We start from the raw sequence: 18,447 nt of genomic DNA on the forward strand, positions 1-18,447 counted from the left end.
CAGGTTGATGACTACAGTCTGTGACTTCCTCTCAACCTCTGTCTTGCGAACTTGTAACATTGTGGGAGTACCTTCATCACAAAGACTGCAGCGGTCAAAGAAGGTGGCTCACCACCACCGTCTCGAGGGCAATTAGGGACGGGCAATAAATGCTGACCTTGCCAGCAATCCCCACACCTCGGGTACGAATAAAGAAAAAAAAAGCCCAAACAATGTTGTGTTTTAACAGGGCAGACTACTGGTGACTATAAAAGGAATTATTTGTCTATTTACTGACTCAGACTGGTACATCTGCCACACAAACTGCATAAACATTTGGCCCATATATATTCTATATATTGTAAGCAGATTGGGAATAACTGGGTGCTCCCATATACTGTATTGTAATTCCTGCACTACATTTAACAGCAGCCTGCATTTAATAATTGTCAGAAGTGCTATCAAATTGGATTCATGGTTTATGAAGTTGGGTGCTTTCTCAATGGGCAGAAATGCCAGGGAATTATGTTCTCAATCATTAGATTTTAGTGTTAAAGAAAAATGTGTATTGTTTAGAATCTTTTCTGACTTTCTTCCATGAAATATTAAATTTGTAGATCATGGAATAATCTCTTGAAGCCACTTGGTGTGAAAGTATAATCCTAAAGTTGCAAATAGTTGCCTTAATTTGCACTTAATTATGCTTGAAACAATTTTGATGACTTTTATAGATGTCATTTACTTAAAAGGAGCACTCTTTCCTCGGAAGCTTTCTTTCTAGCCACCTTTGGTGGCCTATACAAGAAATTAACTTTTATTTTATAATTACAAAGTGAATTGAAGAGTTCCATCTCCAGGCTTACCTACTATTTCGGATCAATCATTAGCAGAGATGCATTGGCTAGATTTAATATTTTCTTCTGTCAAACAGCTTGACTCTAAATCATTGAATGCAGTAGGCTCACGACTGAAACTTGATTTTGCCAGTTTTAGTGCTACCTTTATTGGGCATAAGACTGTCTGGAAGGAATCTGCTAAGTACAGATATTATTACATAAAACATTTCTTTCCCTTCCTTTTTTGCCCCTCCTTTCCAAAGTTGTTGACATCCCGAGGTATGGTTCCACAAGTATTAGCAGCTCACTGCTATCTCGCTCGAGTGACCATTCTACGCTTGAGCCTAGACAGTTGTCATGCCAGAGGACTGGAGGATACCTAACATTATACCTAACTTGAAAAAGGGAGATAGAACATGTCCAGGGAACTATAGACCAGTCAGCTTAACATCGGTGGTAGGAAACATAATGGAATCCCTACTAAAGGAGAAAATAGAAACATTGAGCAACCGAAAATATAATAATAGTCGGCATGGATTTCAAAAGGGAAAGTCTTGCTCGACGAACCTCATTGAATTCTTTGACCAACCTCATTGAGAGTAGACAAGGGTAATGCAGTAGTTGTAATTTATCTCGATTTCTAAATGGCCTTTGATAAGGTGCCACATAGCAGACTAATGAATAAGGCCAGAGCATGCAGAGTCAGGGGACAAGTAGCAGAATGGATAACTAGCTGGCTGCATGAAGGAGAGCAGAAAGTAGGGGTAAAGGGTAGCTATTCAGAGTGGCAGAAGGTGGAAAGTGGGGTCCCGCAAGGATCAGTGCTGGGACCTCTGTTGTTCACAATTTATATTAACGATTTAAACTTTGGAATCAAAAACACAATTTCTAAATTTGCAGATGACGCCAAATTGGGGGGCAGGGGGGCGGAGGACTGCAACAAATTACAAGAGTAAACTTGCAGAATGGGCATATAATTGGCAATGAATTTTAACATTGTGAGACACTACATTTTGCTAAGAAAAATAAGGAGGTCACATATTACTTAGAAAATAAGTATCTAAATGGGGTAAAGGAGCAAAGGGATCTGGGAGTACAAATACACAAATCACTAAAAGCAGTGACACAGGTTAATAAGGTCATTTAAAAAAAAAAAGCAAATCAAGCACGTGGGTTTATTTCGAGAGGGATAGAATTGAAAACTAGACAAGTTCTGCTAAACTTGTATCGAACCTTGGTTAGATCACATTTGGAGTACTGTGTGCCGTTCTGGTCGCCATATTACAAAAGATATAGAGGCACTGGAGAGGGTGCAAAAAAGATTTACAAGGGTGATTCCAGATCTGCGAGGTTATACCTATCAGGAAAGGATGAACAGGCTGGGTCTCTTTTTTTCCTCAAAGAGAAGGCTGAGGGGTGACCTAATAGAGGTCTTTAAAATTATGAAAGGTTTTGATAGAGTAGACACGGAGAGAATGTTTCCACTTTTGGGGAAGTGCAAAACTAGAGGCCATCAATATAAGTTAGTCACCAAGAAATTAAATGGGGAATTCAGAAGGAACTTCTTTACCCAGAGAGTGGTGAGAATGTTGAAGTCACTACCACGGAGAGTGATTGAGGCAAATAGTTTAGATGCATTTAATGGGAGACTAGATAAGCATATGCGGGAGAAGGAAATAGAGGGCTATGCTGATAATTAGATGAGGCAGGATGGGAGAAGGCTCGAGTGGAGTATAAACACTGGCTTGGGCTGAATGGTCTGTTTCTGTGCTGTATATTCTATGTAATTGTGTTGGCAGGCAATTTGAATGTGGAGGGCATCACAGCCCAGAAAATTCTGTGTTTGCCCAGGGTCCATGCACAAGAATTTTCTGGGGCGAGTCACTAGTTGGCAATTCGCAAGGTTTATTTGTGTCTCCTTTCACCCCTCCTCTGCCCTCCCCCACTCTCAACTAAGCCCAGGGGTAATGATACCAATTGTAGCACCCCTACTTAGGACCCTTGCTGAGATCAGCTAACTCGGCCAAATTGAACCTGGGATATTCTAGTCTGTAAACCAACCACCTGCCCTTCAAATAAGGGCAAATAGTTTTAAAGAAAATATTTAGCTTTTTATTTAACCATTAAAGGAAGAGACCAGGCAGTGTTCAGTTCTATGGCCCTGTTCTGAAATATGGTGAATTTGCGTGTCCTTGGCTTAGAACTCGCTCCCTCTAGCTAGCTGTACCTAACCTGTAATTTCTGCATATGTAGGCAAAGTGCGATGCTATTCCATCTGGATTTCTGATGCAGGTAGGTAATGCCCATCATCATTTTATCAGCTGAATTCACTTCATTTACCTTGAGTATTTTATGCAAGGACATCCTGAGAAATTCGTCTCAACTCTCTTCTTGACAGGAGCAGCGGCATAAAGAAATGTCTATGCAACCCCAGTCAGCAACAGCATCCACGACTGTCTCTCCAAGCTCCACATCAGGGAAAAGCATCAGTACAACTGCAGCAGTTGATCTGTTCTCAGTACCCACACCAGCAACAAGTACTAATAGGTAAACATCTTTTAGTTAAACTTTATGAAGAGGTTATGGTTAATGATTCACAACTGATGTGTCTGCTAATTACCCCCAATATGAGTTTACTGACTTCATTTATCCAAGTTACCTGCCCCAACTTCTTGTCAGTTATTTTGTATATTTAATATATCAAGATAATAAAGAACAGAACAGCAAATTGCCAATAATTGGATTGTCGTAGCACTGGACTCCCTGTCGGGGAGCTCATGTATGAATTTCAACCTAGATCATCCTAAAGCTTGCGTGGCCTTACCAGCTGACTCACCAGCTGGAATGCTCAATTCCTTACCAGAAAGATCTATTCATTCACATCCTCTTAAGGAAAGTGCGGATAGTAGCAGAAAAATGTCACTACCAAACCTGATCTCTGCTGGTTGAATATCATAATTATAATCGGAAAGAAGGGAAAAGATTAAACTTTATTTCTCTTTAAAATTTCATTATGGAGATAGTTACTTGCAGTGAAATCTTGTGCATGCAATTGATCAGGCTTAAATAGCATGCTTCAGGAAGAGAAATTGACATTTGTAATAGTTTGGCCTGGCATCTTCTCCATGGGCGCAACCCCGCATTAAGACCCAAAAATACGCCAATGCCACGCCCATTTTGTAGATGTCTGAAAATGCGTAAGTAACCTTCCAATCTCATTAGAATGCGTCCAGATTTAAAATGGGCATAAATCAGCCCAAGGAAGCATCAAACCCATCCCAGTATAGTCTGAATCTGAAAATTTAAGTTTGATCTCATTTAACCTGCATGTACATCAGGCACAGCATGTTTAAGAACCTGCAATCGGGGAAGCTTTTCAATTTTTAATGCCATAAAAATGCATTAAAAAAACAGAAAATACAGAGCAGGTCTCTAGGATCAATTTTTTTTAAACTGCTAAGAAATTGCAATTAAAAGACCTTAAAAATTACTTTGTTTCCTGCTGCACCTAAAAATCTGGTCACAATGTTGAGATCCCTTTTGAATAAGCTCAATTGGAGGATACACTCATTTGAGAGTCTGGGCCATGGCCAGTTTTGTGGGTGGAGATTCGTTCGGTCAGAGGGTTTGATGGACGGACGAAAAAGATCGAGGAGACTTGGGTGTATTGTAGTTATGCGCGTAATTCACTTGCGCCCAAAATTCCACAATCTTTGGAGCCACATAATTTGTTTGTGTCCAGATTGCCAGTGTATCTGGGCACAAATACGGAGGAAACTTCCAGGCCTTTATGTATAGAAGCATGTTTCTAGGAAGTTGGTTGAAGCAGAATTGCACATCTGCTAATTGGCACATAAAGAAAATACCGCAGATGCTGGAAATCTGAAATAAAAGCAGAAAATGCTGGAAACACTCAGCAGATCAGGCAGCATCTGTGAAGAGAGAAACAGAGTTAACGTTTCAGGTCGGAGGTGTTCGGCAAAGCGGTCACCCAAGATTGCGAAACACCTCCGTTCAGTCCATAAGGGGGACCCCGAGCTTCCGGTCACCTGTCACTTTAATTCACCGCTCCACTCCCACTCCAACCTCACCGTCCTCGGCCTCTTGCATTGTTCCACGGAAGCTCAGCGTAAGCTCGAGGAACAGCACCTCATCTTTCAATTAGGCACTTTACAGCCCCCTGGACTCATAGAAACATAGAAGATAGGAGCAGGAGTAGGCCCTTCGAGCCTGCTCCGCCATTCAATGAGATCATGGCTGATCATACAAATTCAGTACCCTGTCCCTGCCTTCTCCCCATATCGCTTGATCCCTTTAGCCTTAAGAAATATATCCAACTCCTTCTTGAATATATTTAATGAACTGGCCTCCACCGCCCTCTGTGGCAGAGAATTCCACAGGTTCACCACTCTCTGGGTGAAGAAATTCCTCCTCATTTCAGACCTAAATGGCTTACCCCTTATCCTTAGACTATGACCCCTGGTTCTGGACTCCCCGGCCATCAGAAACATCCTTCCTGCATCTAGTCTGTCCAGGCCTGACAGAATTTTATAGGTTTCGATGAGATCCCCTCTCAATCTTCTAAACTCCAGTGAGTATAAGCCCAATCGACACAATCTCTCCTCATACGTCATTCCTGCCATCCCAGGTATCAGCCTGGTGAATCTTCGCTGCATTCCTTCCATGGCAAGAACGTCCTTCCTCAGATAAGGCGACCAAAACTGCACACAATACTCAAGGTGCGGTCTCACCAAGGCCCTGTACAACTGCAGCAAGACATCCTTGTTCCTGTACTCGAACCCTCTTGCTACGAAGGCCAACATACTATTTGCCTTCTTAACCGCCTGCTGCACCTGCATGCTTACCTTCAGCGACTGGTGCACAAGAACACCCAGGCCTCTTTGCACTTCCCCTTCTCCCAATCTATTGCCATTCAAATAATAATCTGCCTTCCTGTTTTTGCCACCAAAGTGGATAACCTCATATTTATCCACATTATTGGGCAGAAACATGGCAAATGCACTATCACCCAACCTGTCCAAATCGTACTGGAATTTCACGACATCCTCCTCACAGCATACCCTCCCACCCAGCTTTGTGTCGTCAGCAAATTTGGAGATACTACATCCAATTCCCTTGTCCAGATCATTAATATATATTGTGAACAGCTGGGGTCCTAGGACAGATCCTTGCGGTACCTCACTAGTCACTGCCTGCCACTCGGAAAACGACCCGTTTATTCCAACTCTTTGCTTTCTGTCTGCCAACCAGTTCTCTATCCAAGTCAATACCTTGCCCTCAATCCCATGTGCCTTAATTTTGCACGCTAATCTCTTATGCGGGACCTTATCGAAAGCCTTCTGAAAGTCCAAATACACCACATCCACTGGTTCTCCCGTATCTATTTTACCAGTTACATCCTCAAAAAATTCCAGTAGATTAGTCAAGCATGATTTACCTTTTGTAAATCCATGTTGACTTTGTCCGATCCTGTCACTGCTCTCCAAGTGCTCTGCTATTACATCTTTTATAATGGACTCTAGCATTTTGCCCACTACCGCTGTCAGGCTTACTGGTCTATAATTCCCCACATTTTCTCTACCACCTTTTTTGAATAGTGGGGTAACATTAGCTACCCTCCAATCCATGGGTACTGTTCCAGAGTCTATTGAATTCTGGAAGATGACCAGCAATGCATCTACTATTTCTAGGGCCACTTCCTTAAGTACCCTAGGATGTAGATTATCAGGCCCTGGGGATTTATCGGCCTTCAGTCCCATCAATTTTCCTAACACCATTTCCCTACAAATACTGATTGCTTTCAGTTCCACCCTTTTATCAGACCCTATGTTCCCCGGCATCTCTTGGAGGTTATTTGTGTCCTCCTTTGTGAAGACAGAACCAAAATATGTATTTAGTTGGTCTGCCATTTCTTTGTTCCCCATTATAAATTCCCCTGATTCTGACTGCAAGGGACCTACGCTTGACTTCACCAAACTTTTTCTCTTCACATATCTATAAAAGCTTTTACAGTCAGTTTTTATGTTCCCTGCAAGCTTACTCTCATATTCTATTTTCCCTTTCTTAATTAATCCCTTTGTCCTCCTTTGTTGAATCCTAAACTGCTCCCAATCCTCAGGATTATTGCTTTTTCTGGCCAATTTATATGTCCTCTCCTTGGATCTTATGCTATCCCTAATTTCCCTTGTTAGCCACGGTTGAGTCACCCTTTTTGTTTTATTTTTATGCCAAACTGGGATGAACAAATTCTGTAGTTCATCTATTCGGTCTTTGAATGTTTGCCATTGCCTATCCACCGTCAACCCTTTGAGTGACATTCCCCAATCAATCCTACCCAACTCGCTCCTCAGACCATCGTAGTTTCCTTTATTTAAATTGAGGACCCTAGTCTCTGAGTCAACTACTTCATTCTCCATCTTAATGAAGAATTCGATCATCATATGATCGCTCCGACCCAAGGGGCCTCGTACAGCAAGATTGCTAATTAATCGTTTCTCGTTACATAATACCCAGTCTAAGATGGCCTGATCTCTGGTTGGTTCCTCGACATATTGGTCCAGGAAACCATCCTGTAAACACTCCAGGAATTCCTCCTCCACAGTATTGTTACCAATTTGGTTAGCCCAATCTATATGTAGATTAAAGTCACCCACGATGACTGCTGTGCCCTTAATTGCACGCTTCTTTAATTTCCCTTTTAATGCCATCCCCAACCTCTGCCTTACTGTTTGGAGGTCTATATACCACTCCCACTAACATTTCTTCCCCTTAGTATTTCTCAATTCTACCCATACAGATTCCACATCATCAGAGCTAATATCCTTCATTACAATTGTGTTAATCCCCTCTTTAACCAGCAATGCTACCCTGCCTCCCTTTCCTTTTTGCCTATCTTTCCTGAATATCGAATACCCCTGGATGTTGAGTTCCCAGCCTTGGACATGCTTGAGCCATGTTTCCGTAATCCCAACCAAATCATATTCGTTTACCTCTATTTGCGCAGCCAATTCATCCACCTTATTACGAATGCTCCTCGCATTAAGACACAAAGCCTTCAGGCTTGTTTTTTTAACGCTCTTAGACCTATTAGAATTATTATTTACTGTGGCCACGTTTGATTTAAACCATTGATTTCTCTGACTGCCACTTTTGTTTTTCTCCTTCCTATCTTTTGCTTTTATCCTTGTTTCCCTTTCCTCTCTCTCCCTGCTCAGGTTCCCAACCCCCTGCCATTTTAGTTTAAACCCTCCCCCAGAGCACTAGCAAACACTCCCCCCTAGGACATCGGTTCCAGCCCTGCCCAGGTGCAAACCGTCCGGTTTGAACTGGTCCCACCTCCCCCAGAACCGGTTCCAATGTCCCAGGAACTTGAATCCCTCCCCCTTGCACCATCCCTCTAGCCATGTATTCATCTGAAATATCCTTCTATTTCTACACTGACTAGCAGGTGGCACTGGTAGCAATCCTGAGATTACTACCTTTGAGGTCCTATTTTTTAATTTACCTCCTAACTCCCTATATTCCGCTTTTAGGACCTCATCCCGCTTTTTACCTATATCGTTGGTGCCTATATGCACCACGACAACCTTCCAAAATGTTCTGCAGCCGCTCGGAGACATCCTTGACCCTTGCACCAGGGAGGCAACACACCATCCTGGAGTCTCGTTTGCGGCTGCAGAAACGCTTATCTATTCCCCTTACAATAGAATCCCCTATTACTATAGCTCTCCCCCTCTTTTTCCTCCCGTGCTGTGCAGCAGAGCCACCCCTGGTGCCAGGAAGTTGGCTGCTGCTGCTTTCTTCTGATAAGCCATCCCCCCCCCCCCCCCCCCCAACAGCACTCAAAGTGGTGTATCTGTTTGAGAGGGGGATGTCCACAGGGGACCCCTGCACTACCTGCCTGCGCCTAGTACTCCGCCTGTTGGTCACCCATTCCCTTTCTTCCTGTCCAACCTCTACCTGCGGTGTGTCCAACTCCGTAAACGTGCTATTCACGATGTCCTGAGCATTGCGAACGCTCCAGTATGCATCCAATCGCAGCTCCAGTGCCGCAGTGTGGTCTGTCAGTAGCTGCAGCTGGATGCACTTCCTGCACATGTAGTTATCAGGGACACAGGAAGTGTCCCTGAGTTCCCACATATCGCAGGAGGAGCATACCACATGGCTGGGCTGTCCTGCCATGATTTACCCTTTTAATTAATTGAATTTAAATTAAATCAATCAATCCCACTAATTACACTACAGTTAAATGGTTTACCAACAGTCCCCGCTACACCAGAGAGACTTTATTAGTAACTATAAACCACGGAGTTAAAGTTTAAAAAAGAGAGAAATACTCACCAACCAATCACTTACCTGCTTCCTGGTGACGTCACACTTGGATTACTTTTTACCTCTTTCCCCTGCTGCTGAATTGGTAAGCCTCGCCTCGCTGCTCATTTTAAATTTGCCGCGCTCGCTGTTCCACTCCCAGGTCCGCTCTGGTCGGGCCTCGCCTCACTGCTCATTTTAAATTCGCCGCGCTCGCTGTTCCACTCCCAGGTCCGCTCAACATAGAATTCAACAATTTCAGATCATAACATATATGTCCACACTTTTTTTGTTCTGTTCTTCTCTCCCACAGGGCAGCTGTCTTCCATTCTGCCAGCGTAATTTACACTTACTCATCTAGAGCCATGCTTTGTTTCTTAACCTGTCCCATTACCATCCCCTTTTGCCTTGAATATCTCAATGTCTCTTAATCTCTCCTGCCTTCCAGCCTATCACAGGCTTTTGTTCTTTCATCCCCTTCCCCATTTCCCAGCCTCTACACTTGCTTAAAAATCTGTTCCATTTCCTGCTTTTTTCCAGTTCGGACAAAAGGTCATCGACCTGAAACGTTAACTCTGTTTCTCTCCAGATGCTGTCTGACCTGCTGAGTATTTCCAGCATTTTCTGTTTTTATTTCTGCTAATTGGCCTTTGGCTGGTGTTTCAAATTCTTTAAAGTTCATGAGGCAAACCAAATTATTTGATCAAGTTATCCAAGTTAACATCGTGCCATTGTTTAAAAAGGGATAGACCAAGTAATTATAGGCCAGTCAGTCTAACCTCGGTGGTGGGAAAATTATTGGGAAAAAATTCTGAGGGACTGTATAAATCATCATTTAGAAAGTCCGGATTAATCAAGGACAGTCAGCATGGATTTGTTAAGGGAAGGTCATGTCTGACTAACTTGATTGAATTGTTTGAGGAGGGTCGATGAGGATAGTGCATTTAATGTAGTCTACATGGATTTTAGCAAGGCCTTTGAAAAGGCCCCACATGGCAAGGTCCCACATGGCAGGTTGGTCAAAAAAGTAAAAGCCCATGGGATCCAAGGGAAAGTGGCAAGTTGGAGCCAAAATTGGCTTAGTGAAGGGAAGCAAAGGGTAATGGTCGACGGGTGTTTTTGTGACTGGAAGGCTGCTTCCAGTGGGGTTTTGCAGGGCTCAGTACTGGCTCCTTTGCTTTTTGTGGTGTATATATCAATGATTTAGACTTCAATGTAGGGGGCATGATCAAGAAGTTTGCAGATGATAAAAATTGGTTGTGTGGTTGATAGTGAGAAAGAAAGCTGTAGACTGCAGGATGATATCAATGGACTGGTCAGGTGGGCAGAAAAGTGGCAAATGGAATTCAGTCCGGAGAAGTGTAAGGTAATACATTTATGAAGGGCTAACCAGGCAAGGGAATACACAATAAATGGCAGGATACTGAGAAATGTAGAGGAACAGAGGGACCTTGGAGTGCATGTCCACAGATCCCTGAAGGTAGCTGCTCAGGTAGATAAGGTGGCTAAGAAGGTATATGGGATACTTTCCTTTATTAGCCAAGGCATAGAATATAAGAGCAAAGAGGTTATGCTAGAACTGTATAAAACACTAGTTAGGCCACAGCTAGAGTACTGCGTACAGGGAGAGAGAGACAGTGAGACAGAGACTGGGGGAGGGAGAGAGACTGGGATTGCACGAGAGAGGGTGGAGGAGATTTACGAGGATGTTGCCAGGACTGGAGAATTTTATCTGAGGAAAGATTGGATAGGCTGGGGTTGTTTTCTTTGGAACAGAGGAGGCTGAGGCGAGACTTAATTGAGGTGTACAAAATTATGAGGGGCCTAGATAGAGTGGATAGGAAGCAAATATTTCCCTTGGCAGAGAGGTCAATAACCAGGGGGCATAGATTTAAAGTAATTGGTAGGATTAGAGGGGAGTTGAGAACTTTTTTCATACTGAGGGTGATGGGGGTCTGGAACTCACTGCCTGAAAGGGTGGTAGAGGCAGAAACCTTTCACATTTAAAAAGTACTTGGATGTGCACTTGAGATGTCATAAGGCTACAGACCAAGAGCTGGAAAGTGGGATTAGGCTGGATACCTCTTTCAACTGGCGCAGATATGATGGGTCGAATGGACTCCTTCTGTGCCGTAAATTTCTATGGTTCTTAAGCTGGAGAATTTGTAATGAGCCACTGCTCAAGATCAGCTCACGTAAAACACAGCACAGAAGGCAAAGTAAAATTATGATAAATGTTAATGTGCTCGCTTAGCATGCACTGCTTCTGCTTTCTTTGCTCCTGTTACATCAGTCTTGAGAGGTGTGTAATGAATGACTAATACTGTTTGAAAATTGGAAAATTGCAATTATTGTCCAGTGTGAAAATTCAGTGAAATTATTGGGACTCAGAAAACCAAACCTCTACCTCCTTGCACTATACTTGTTTGAACTAAAAATCACTCATTTTTGATTCTGACTTTTAAACCAGTAAATTATGATTAAGTTAAAGTTCATGATTAAAACATGAGGCAAATCTGCATCTATAAACACAAGTGTATAATGTACAAATGAATAAAACTGACACTTTGAATATTTTCAGTGAAATGATGTGAACATGGTGAAATGTAAACTTGCAAAAGAATCAATTACATTGAACCACAAACATATTCTTAATTCAATATAATTTTATTTTAAATTTAGAGACCTGTGGCTGGATAGCTTTGCGAGATCTAGACTTAAACAGCAGTGCAAGAATTGCTGGCACTTAAACCAATCCTCCCTGTTCATATTAGGAACACAGAAGCTGCTATTGATGTACCTTTGCATTCTCTGTAAATCCCAAAAGTCTGCATGGGATACCAGAGCGAAGCTTTATGCATGGTGTTCTTGTAATAATCTCCCAAGATTATTTGGAAGCCTGTCCCTTGTACACAAGTGCAAATAGTTTGCTGAAGCACGTATTAAACTGCCATATTTCAATATCTCCCAAGACTTTTCCAAATCTGGCCTTTTATGTTCTCAAGAACCATGGGGTCAAATTTGTAGTTATCTGCCCCGTTACTTGGCTCCTGTTGCACTTTGTTATGCCACCGAAAAGCATTTTAATATTGATAATGTGCCAGTGGATGTACTTGCTGTCAACAACTCACAGACCCTATAATGGAGACAAGCTCTAAGACTGGCATCTGGGACCTAATTTTTTCTGGAACTTGAGTAGTGATTGAAGGTAGTGCAAAATGTGGAATTCTTTCCTATTAACTTCCCAATGGATCCAGTGGGGGCTAGTGGTATGCAGATATATATATATTTAAAACACTAGCAGAACAGTGCTTGGATATTATAGGTCTCCACTCTCCCAGTATCAATCTAGAAATGCCATAACAAACAAATTTTAAAAGTCCATGGTAAAGGGTTATCTCAAAAGTCTTTGTGTGAAATTAACTTGGAACTTTTTGGTTTTTTGTCCAGTGCACCTAACCTGTCCAACGATATCTTCAGCCTGCAGTCAGCTTTTGTACCGACAGTACAGAGCACCCCAGCAATATCAACCTCAGTATCTAATGCATGGGGAGGTAAGTTACTCCTGTATACTGTAATAACAATTATTGTAGCATCATTTTGCTTCCTATTGCTGTGGGATAAACTTGACCTGTGTGGGTGAAGTGTAATCAGTAGCATTTTGTTTCACATCCACTTGTATCACTTTGAATGAAAAGATGAAAGGCTATTAACTGTCTGCGTTCCTAATTTTTTTGCAACGTGGCTCTGTTTATGCTGGTGATGGGTTTACAGGACATCCGATAGACAAATGATTTTCCAGAATTCTCTTGGTACCACAAAAGAGACTACAGCTGTATTAGCAAAAATGATAGAGCATGGAATTAGAGGCAACCTATTGACATGGTCAGGGAATTGATTAGGAGGTAGAAGATAGAGAGTAAGGATAATGGGTATGTACAGGGTGTGACTAGTGGTGTCCCTCAGGGATCTGTACTGGGGCCTCAGCTTTTCACTATATTTATCAATGATTTAGATGAAGGAATAGAGAGCCGTATAGCCAAGTTTGCTGATGGCACTAAGTTGCAAAGGGACATTGATAGAACTCCACCTGCCCGCTCACTTAATCTGTGTGGACCTAAGAAAGATGGATCAGAGTATTTTCTAAATTGTGAGAAGCTAAGAACTGTGGAGGAGCAGGGAGATTGAGGGGTCCATTTACTGAAAACACTAAAAACTAGTGGTCAGGTTAAAAAAAAAATAATTAAAAAAGCTAATGGCATGTTGGCCTTTATCTCAAGGGGGCTGGATTACAAAGGGGTGGAAGTTATGCTGCAGTTGTATAGAGCTCTGATTAGACCACAACTGGAGTACTGTGCTCAGTTCTGGGCACCGCACCTCAGGAAGGGTATATTGGTTTTGCAGGGGGTCTAGCGCAGACTAACCAGAATGATGCAGGGGTTAAAAGGGTTAAATTGAGGACAGGTTGCATAGACTAGGGTGTATTTCCTTGAGTATAGAAGATTAAGGGGAGATCTAATTGAAGTGCTCAAAATAACTAAAGGATTTGCTGGGGTAAATCGAGAGAAAGTATTTCCTCAGGTAAGGGAGTCCATAACAAGGGGGCATTTCAGTGGAAAAGAAAATCGGGCATGATGTAAAACTTGCTACCGATTCGGTCCGAGTTCCTTTATCACAACTGACAAAGACCAATTTCACCCTTCACCCCCTGTAATTTTGCATAGAACAAGACTAACTTACTTTCTCAGCTAACATAATACTGTATATTGTTTAAAGGAGAAAGCAACGTAAATAGCACAGCACCAGTATACAACTGAATAAACGTGAGCAGAAAAGAACACTTGATGACTTACCCTAGGTAGGAAGGGCCTCTTTGGTAGTACATAATTTGTGGAATCTCAGTTTGAGTCCAACCAGATATCAGTCTCTACGTTCAAGCTGCTTCCATATTTTGATGTAAATTAGTGAAGAAAATCCCACTTCACAGATACGTTGAGGTAAAGTGGACAACTATTTCAGCACTCTTTGGAACAACTAGGAGCACTCTTTTTAACTGAGAGCTAGAACTGATCACAATGCAAGACTTAAAAATTGTGTTTCAAAACAGTCACCCAGCACCATCTATCAAATTCTCTTTTAGACTCACCGCAATCTTGGCCTTAGCTACAAAGTCCTCTGAAGATGGATTTCAGACCGAGGTGAAATCCTGAAATTCATGTGCCTTTCTCAGGGAAAAATACCTGAATTTTGTGCAAAGCAGAGAACAAATGCTCCAGAATTACAACTTTAATTTTTAAGACCGACATTTCGTAGTCATAACAACAGAAGACAATGTTGAGAATGTAGTAACATTGTCTTACAGCACTTAACTACTCCATAGCTAAAAGTTTTTTTGCAAAGCTGCATACTTTTTCCTGCATAATTACAACGTTACAGTGCTTACCTTGCAAAGAAAGGTTTAGTTCATTGAGCCTGTCAAATAGATCAGCCAATTAGCCCAGTAAAACCTGGAAGTTCTGGTCAAGGAAATGGTGAAGTAGTGATTCAGTCGGTCAAAACCATGCGACACTCTTTTTCCCCCCCCCCCCCCCCCCCCCCAGTTTGCAAATTTTGCTCAAGACTTTACCAAGTTCGCTTTGTTTCTGAGCAAGAACTTCAGCACAAACAACACATTGTAAACAATGATTTTCATTAGTACTAGTAAATGTGAATCCCAAGTCGTATTTCCTCTTTTTTTTTTGCCTGGCTCTACTTGTTCCTTCCACAAGATCAATGTGCTTAATTTTATGCTTCAAAAATACACTCAATTTCCTCACCGTTGTCAAACACCAAATATCAGTCACATCAATTATATGGCGTGTGGGAGCTAGGGGGTGTTCAGAACACTTGAATTTGAAATGGCAGATCAGTGCAGATATCAACTTGGTCCAGGATCATCTGGACTGGTAGAAAACAATAATATTGTGAAGAGACACTGCTTACCTGGTGGGTGCCTGCAGCTGCTACCAATGTAGCCTCACCCCACCATTGTGCTTTACTATGGTAAACTGGCAATCAAAGGTCTGGATTTCTTTAAATGTTTTTTTTTTTAAACTGAGCAAATTTAAGTTTAAATTCAAAGAAAAAGGTGTACACCGATGCAACCTCATAGGGCAATCTCAGCACAGATGTGTAAGACGTGTGAATTTTTACTCCAGTCTAACAGTACTTAGAGTTCGGACCCATATTGGAACAGACAACCTGAGACAAAGATTTCAGGGTAACTATTCTTTACTTAAAATCAACAGCGATTACAAGCAAGTGCAAACATACATACATACTAACATCAGCAAATGATCAGTTCGGCGGTGACTGGTAGGTTCTCTTTGTGCGACCGATCAAGTCGCCTGACTCACTGCAGCAGCCCCTAGTGTCTTTCGACTGCACTTTTTATACCCCAAAACTTAGCGGACACCCCACAACTTAGCAGACCGCCCAATGTGTACATGTCCCAGACCACATTAACAATGGCCAGTAGTTGTTTTTCTTTCTCCTCCTTATCTGTTAGTCAGTGGGCCTCAAGGCCGGTTACGCCATTGTCTGAAGAAGTTCCTGTTAACAATGGCTCGAAGATTTGTTTTACAGAACTCTCAAGGCCCACTTCCGTATCTGTGATTTTTACAGAATTTGCCCAGTAACACGTCCCTCAGTCTCTCGCGGTATGCCGGTCCATTAAATTTGGTCAACTTTAAGTTTAGTCAAGTTACAGCGATGATGTATTCTTACAGATGTTAGAATTCCCGCTGATTTCTAAAACTGGAAGTTGGATCAATCGGAGCTGCTGCTGCTACACAGTAAAGAATTGCAGTTGGCATGTACAGGTGACATCACTTTTTTTTTTTTAAACAGATTATCTGGTCATTATCACATTGCTGTTTGTGGGACCTTGCTGTGCACAAATTGGCTGTCACATTTCCTACATTACAGCAGTGATTACACTTTTTAAAGTACTTTATTGGCTGTAAAGCACTTTGGGACATCCAATGGTCATGTAAGGCACTATATAAATGCAAGTCTTTTTCTTTCATGGATTTGTAAAGGGAATATCATGGTCTTACTACATTTTTTTGAGAATATCAGTGTGAAGGTAAAGGGAATGTGGTGGATATATATGGATTTTCAGGTGGTTGGTAAGGTGCTGCATAAGGGATGTGTTATAAAAATTAAGATGTAATTATGGGAATGTTCTGTGGTATAAAAGACTAATTGGATGAATTTTGATATTGCGCCTCAGTCAAAATACACAAACTGATCAGGTTTTCTTTTACACCAGCTTTTTACTTTGGTTAATTAATCAACTGCTGATTTCCAGCTATTAGACTGTAACTATTATAAAATATATAATATTTTATGAAACAAATGCTCAAGTAGCTTCTTCCTAGCTACCATCATAATCTCTTGAACTTTTCAGTTAGATTACACACTTCAAATATAAGTGTTTAACACTCTGCACAATGGAACACTTCATGAATGTACTAATACAGGTTGAGCGTCCTGAATCCGGCAACCTCTGGACCGAGGCCGAGCCGGCTTTCGTGTTTTTCTGGACTTTGGAATGTGTTTCTGATGTCCGAAGTCTGGAAATATCGCAACCTGGGCTCTGGCATTTTCGGACTTCAGACATCAGAAACACGTTCTGAGTCCGGAAATGCATGGGCCCAGGTTGCGGTTTGACTGGGTGTCCGGATTCCAGAACATTTTACGGATTCCGGACAACCCTGCCACCAATCGTCCCGGATTCCGGAACATTCTGGATTCTGGACGCTCAACCTGTACATGAAAGGTCCAAGTGGGGATTTGGGGTTTTGGGATACCACATAGCTATTGAGCACTGAGAACCACCAATTCCTGACATTCAGTATATTAAACAATAAACATGATCTGCATCATGTTGGGGCGGGGGGTTGGCTGGGTGGGTGACAGGAAGGCAAGCAAACAAATGGAAACGCGGAGGTGGATGTTCAATTGTGTATTGTAGTTGGCGTTGTTATCTCTGACGCCAACTGTTTAGAGTGAATTAGCGTCTAATTGTGGCATTCAGTATAGTATGTTAAGGAACTGAATCCATTCAGTTCAGAGATTTGCATGTTGACATATACTACAATATTCGCATCCTTGGTATTGAAGTAATCTTTCTCAAGATAATCCTCGAATGCACGCAATCATATTACTGAAGATTTTAGCTACAATTATGATGGAATGTTTTTAATAGTGTCTGCAATTTCCTTACTGCAGGTTTATTAATAGAACTGTCCTTTATTCTGAAACTATTTCAGAAATGCTGGAGCAGTAACATTTCCTCCCCACCCTGTGTAGTTGACGAAGGAAATAAATCCTTCTGTGGGCTTAACCAGTGCTGTGTCTATGGATCTAGAAAAGCTACGGCTTTTAATCGTTTGTTTAAAATAATGCATTTGCAAATTGGTTTTTTGCTCCAAACTCATCCTGTTTGTATACATGGCAGCATTCAGTGTCAGCATATTAGGCAAAATCCACCATCCACAGGAAGCGTTTTGTGTCATAAAACCAATTTTTTTAAAAACACATTATTTTGAATAGTTTGAAATATGTAATGGTGCAATAAATTGAAATACTAAAATTGGCATTCAGCATGCAGTTCATTAAGACAATAATGTATTAAGGGTTTTGGATAAAATTACCCCCAAGTCAATGAAGGTTAAGCAGTTCAGTGTCAACTTTGTGATGTGTTGAAACATAGTTCAGTGTGTTTTATGTAATGGAGCTTGGGGTGATGGCTTAATTAAATATTTGTACAGTTTTTGTTTGGGCTCATGCTATAGAATCGAATAGTTTGAGCTATAGTGATGCCTAGTTTTGATCCATGTTGTGCAAATATGGCTAGACTGTCTTAACAAAGTTTAGTTTTAAAAAAATTATATTTTTCTTTAACTTCAACTTTAAATTAGTATGACATAGTGCAGAACATTGTGCTTGTTCAATCTCTTCCTGGAGGCTTATATTGCCTGAACTGAATTTTTTTTTATACAAAATATTTGTTACTTCAATTATATGCATGTTATATAATGAAAAGTTGAGGTAAGTTATACCCTAACTCCCAAGTTTGAACCATCATTTATGAACTGCTTTAACATTACTTTTGCTATTTGAGCCAACCTGAATTTTTTGATTTAGTTAACAACTTCCCGTCCAGCTTCAGCTCTGTTGTGGACGTTCATTAAGCAAATTGCATTTTGCTATTAGGTAGGTGTGCATGCGTAAAAAATTCTGATGAGCGGAATCA

At 41.5% G+C, this 18,447-nt stretch overlaps 1 protein-coding gene across 1 annotated transcript in view; it reads left to right on the forward strand.

Annotated features, from left to right (window-relative positions):
* Positions 1 to 18,447, forward strand: part of LOC147125171 (phosphatidylinositol-binding clathrin assembly protein-like) — a 140,143-nt gene that overhangs the window by 89,960 nt on the left and 31,736 nt on the right. Inside the window, exons 11-13 of the mRNA XM_085992702.1 lie at positions 3,069 to 3,107; positions 3,214 to 3,362; positions 12,597 to 12,700. Of these exons, the coding sequence (XP_085848828.1) occupies positions 3,069 to 3,107; positions 3,214 to 3,362; positions 12,597 to 12,700 (292 nt within the window). The remainder of the gene's footprint in view (positions 1 to 3,068; positions 3,108 to 3,213; positions 3,363 to 12,596; positions 12,701 to 18,447) is intronic.

This window comes from Somniosus microcephalus, chromosome 1, assembly GCF_052327205.1.
Source record: "Somniosus microcephalus isolate GS21.2 chromosome 1, FLI_Smic_1.0, whole genome shotgun sequence".
In the NCBI taxonomy this organism is placed as follows: Eukaryota; Metazoa; Chordata; class Chondrichthyes; order Squaliformes; family Somniosidae; genus Somniosus; species Somniosus microcephalus.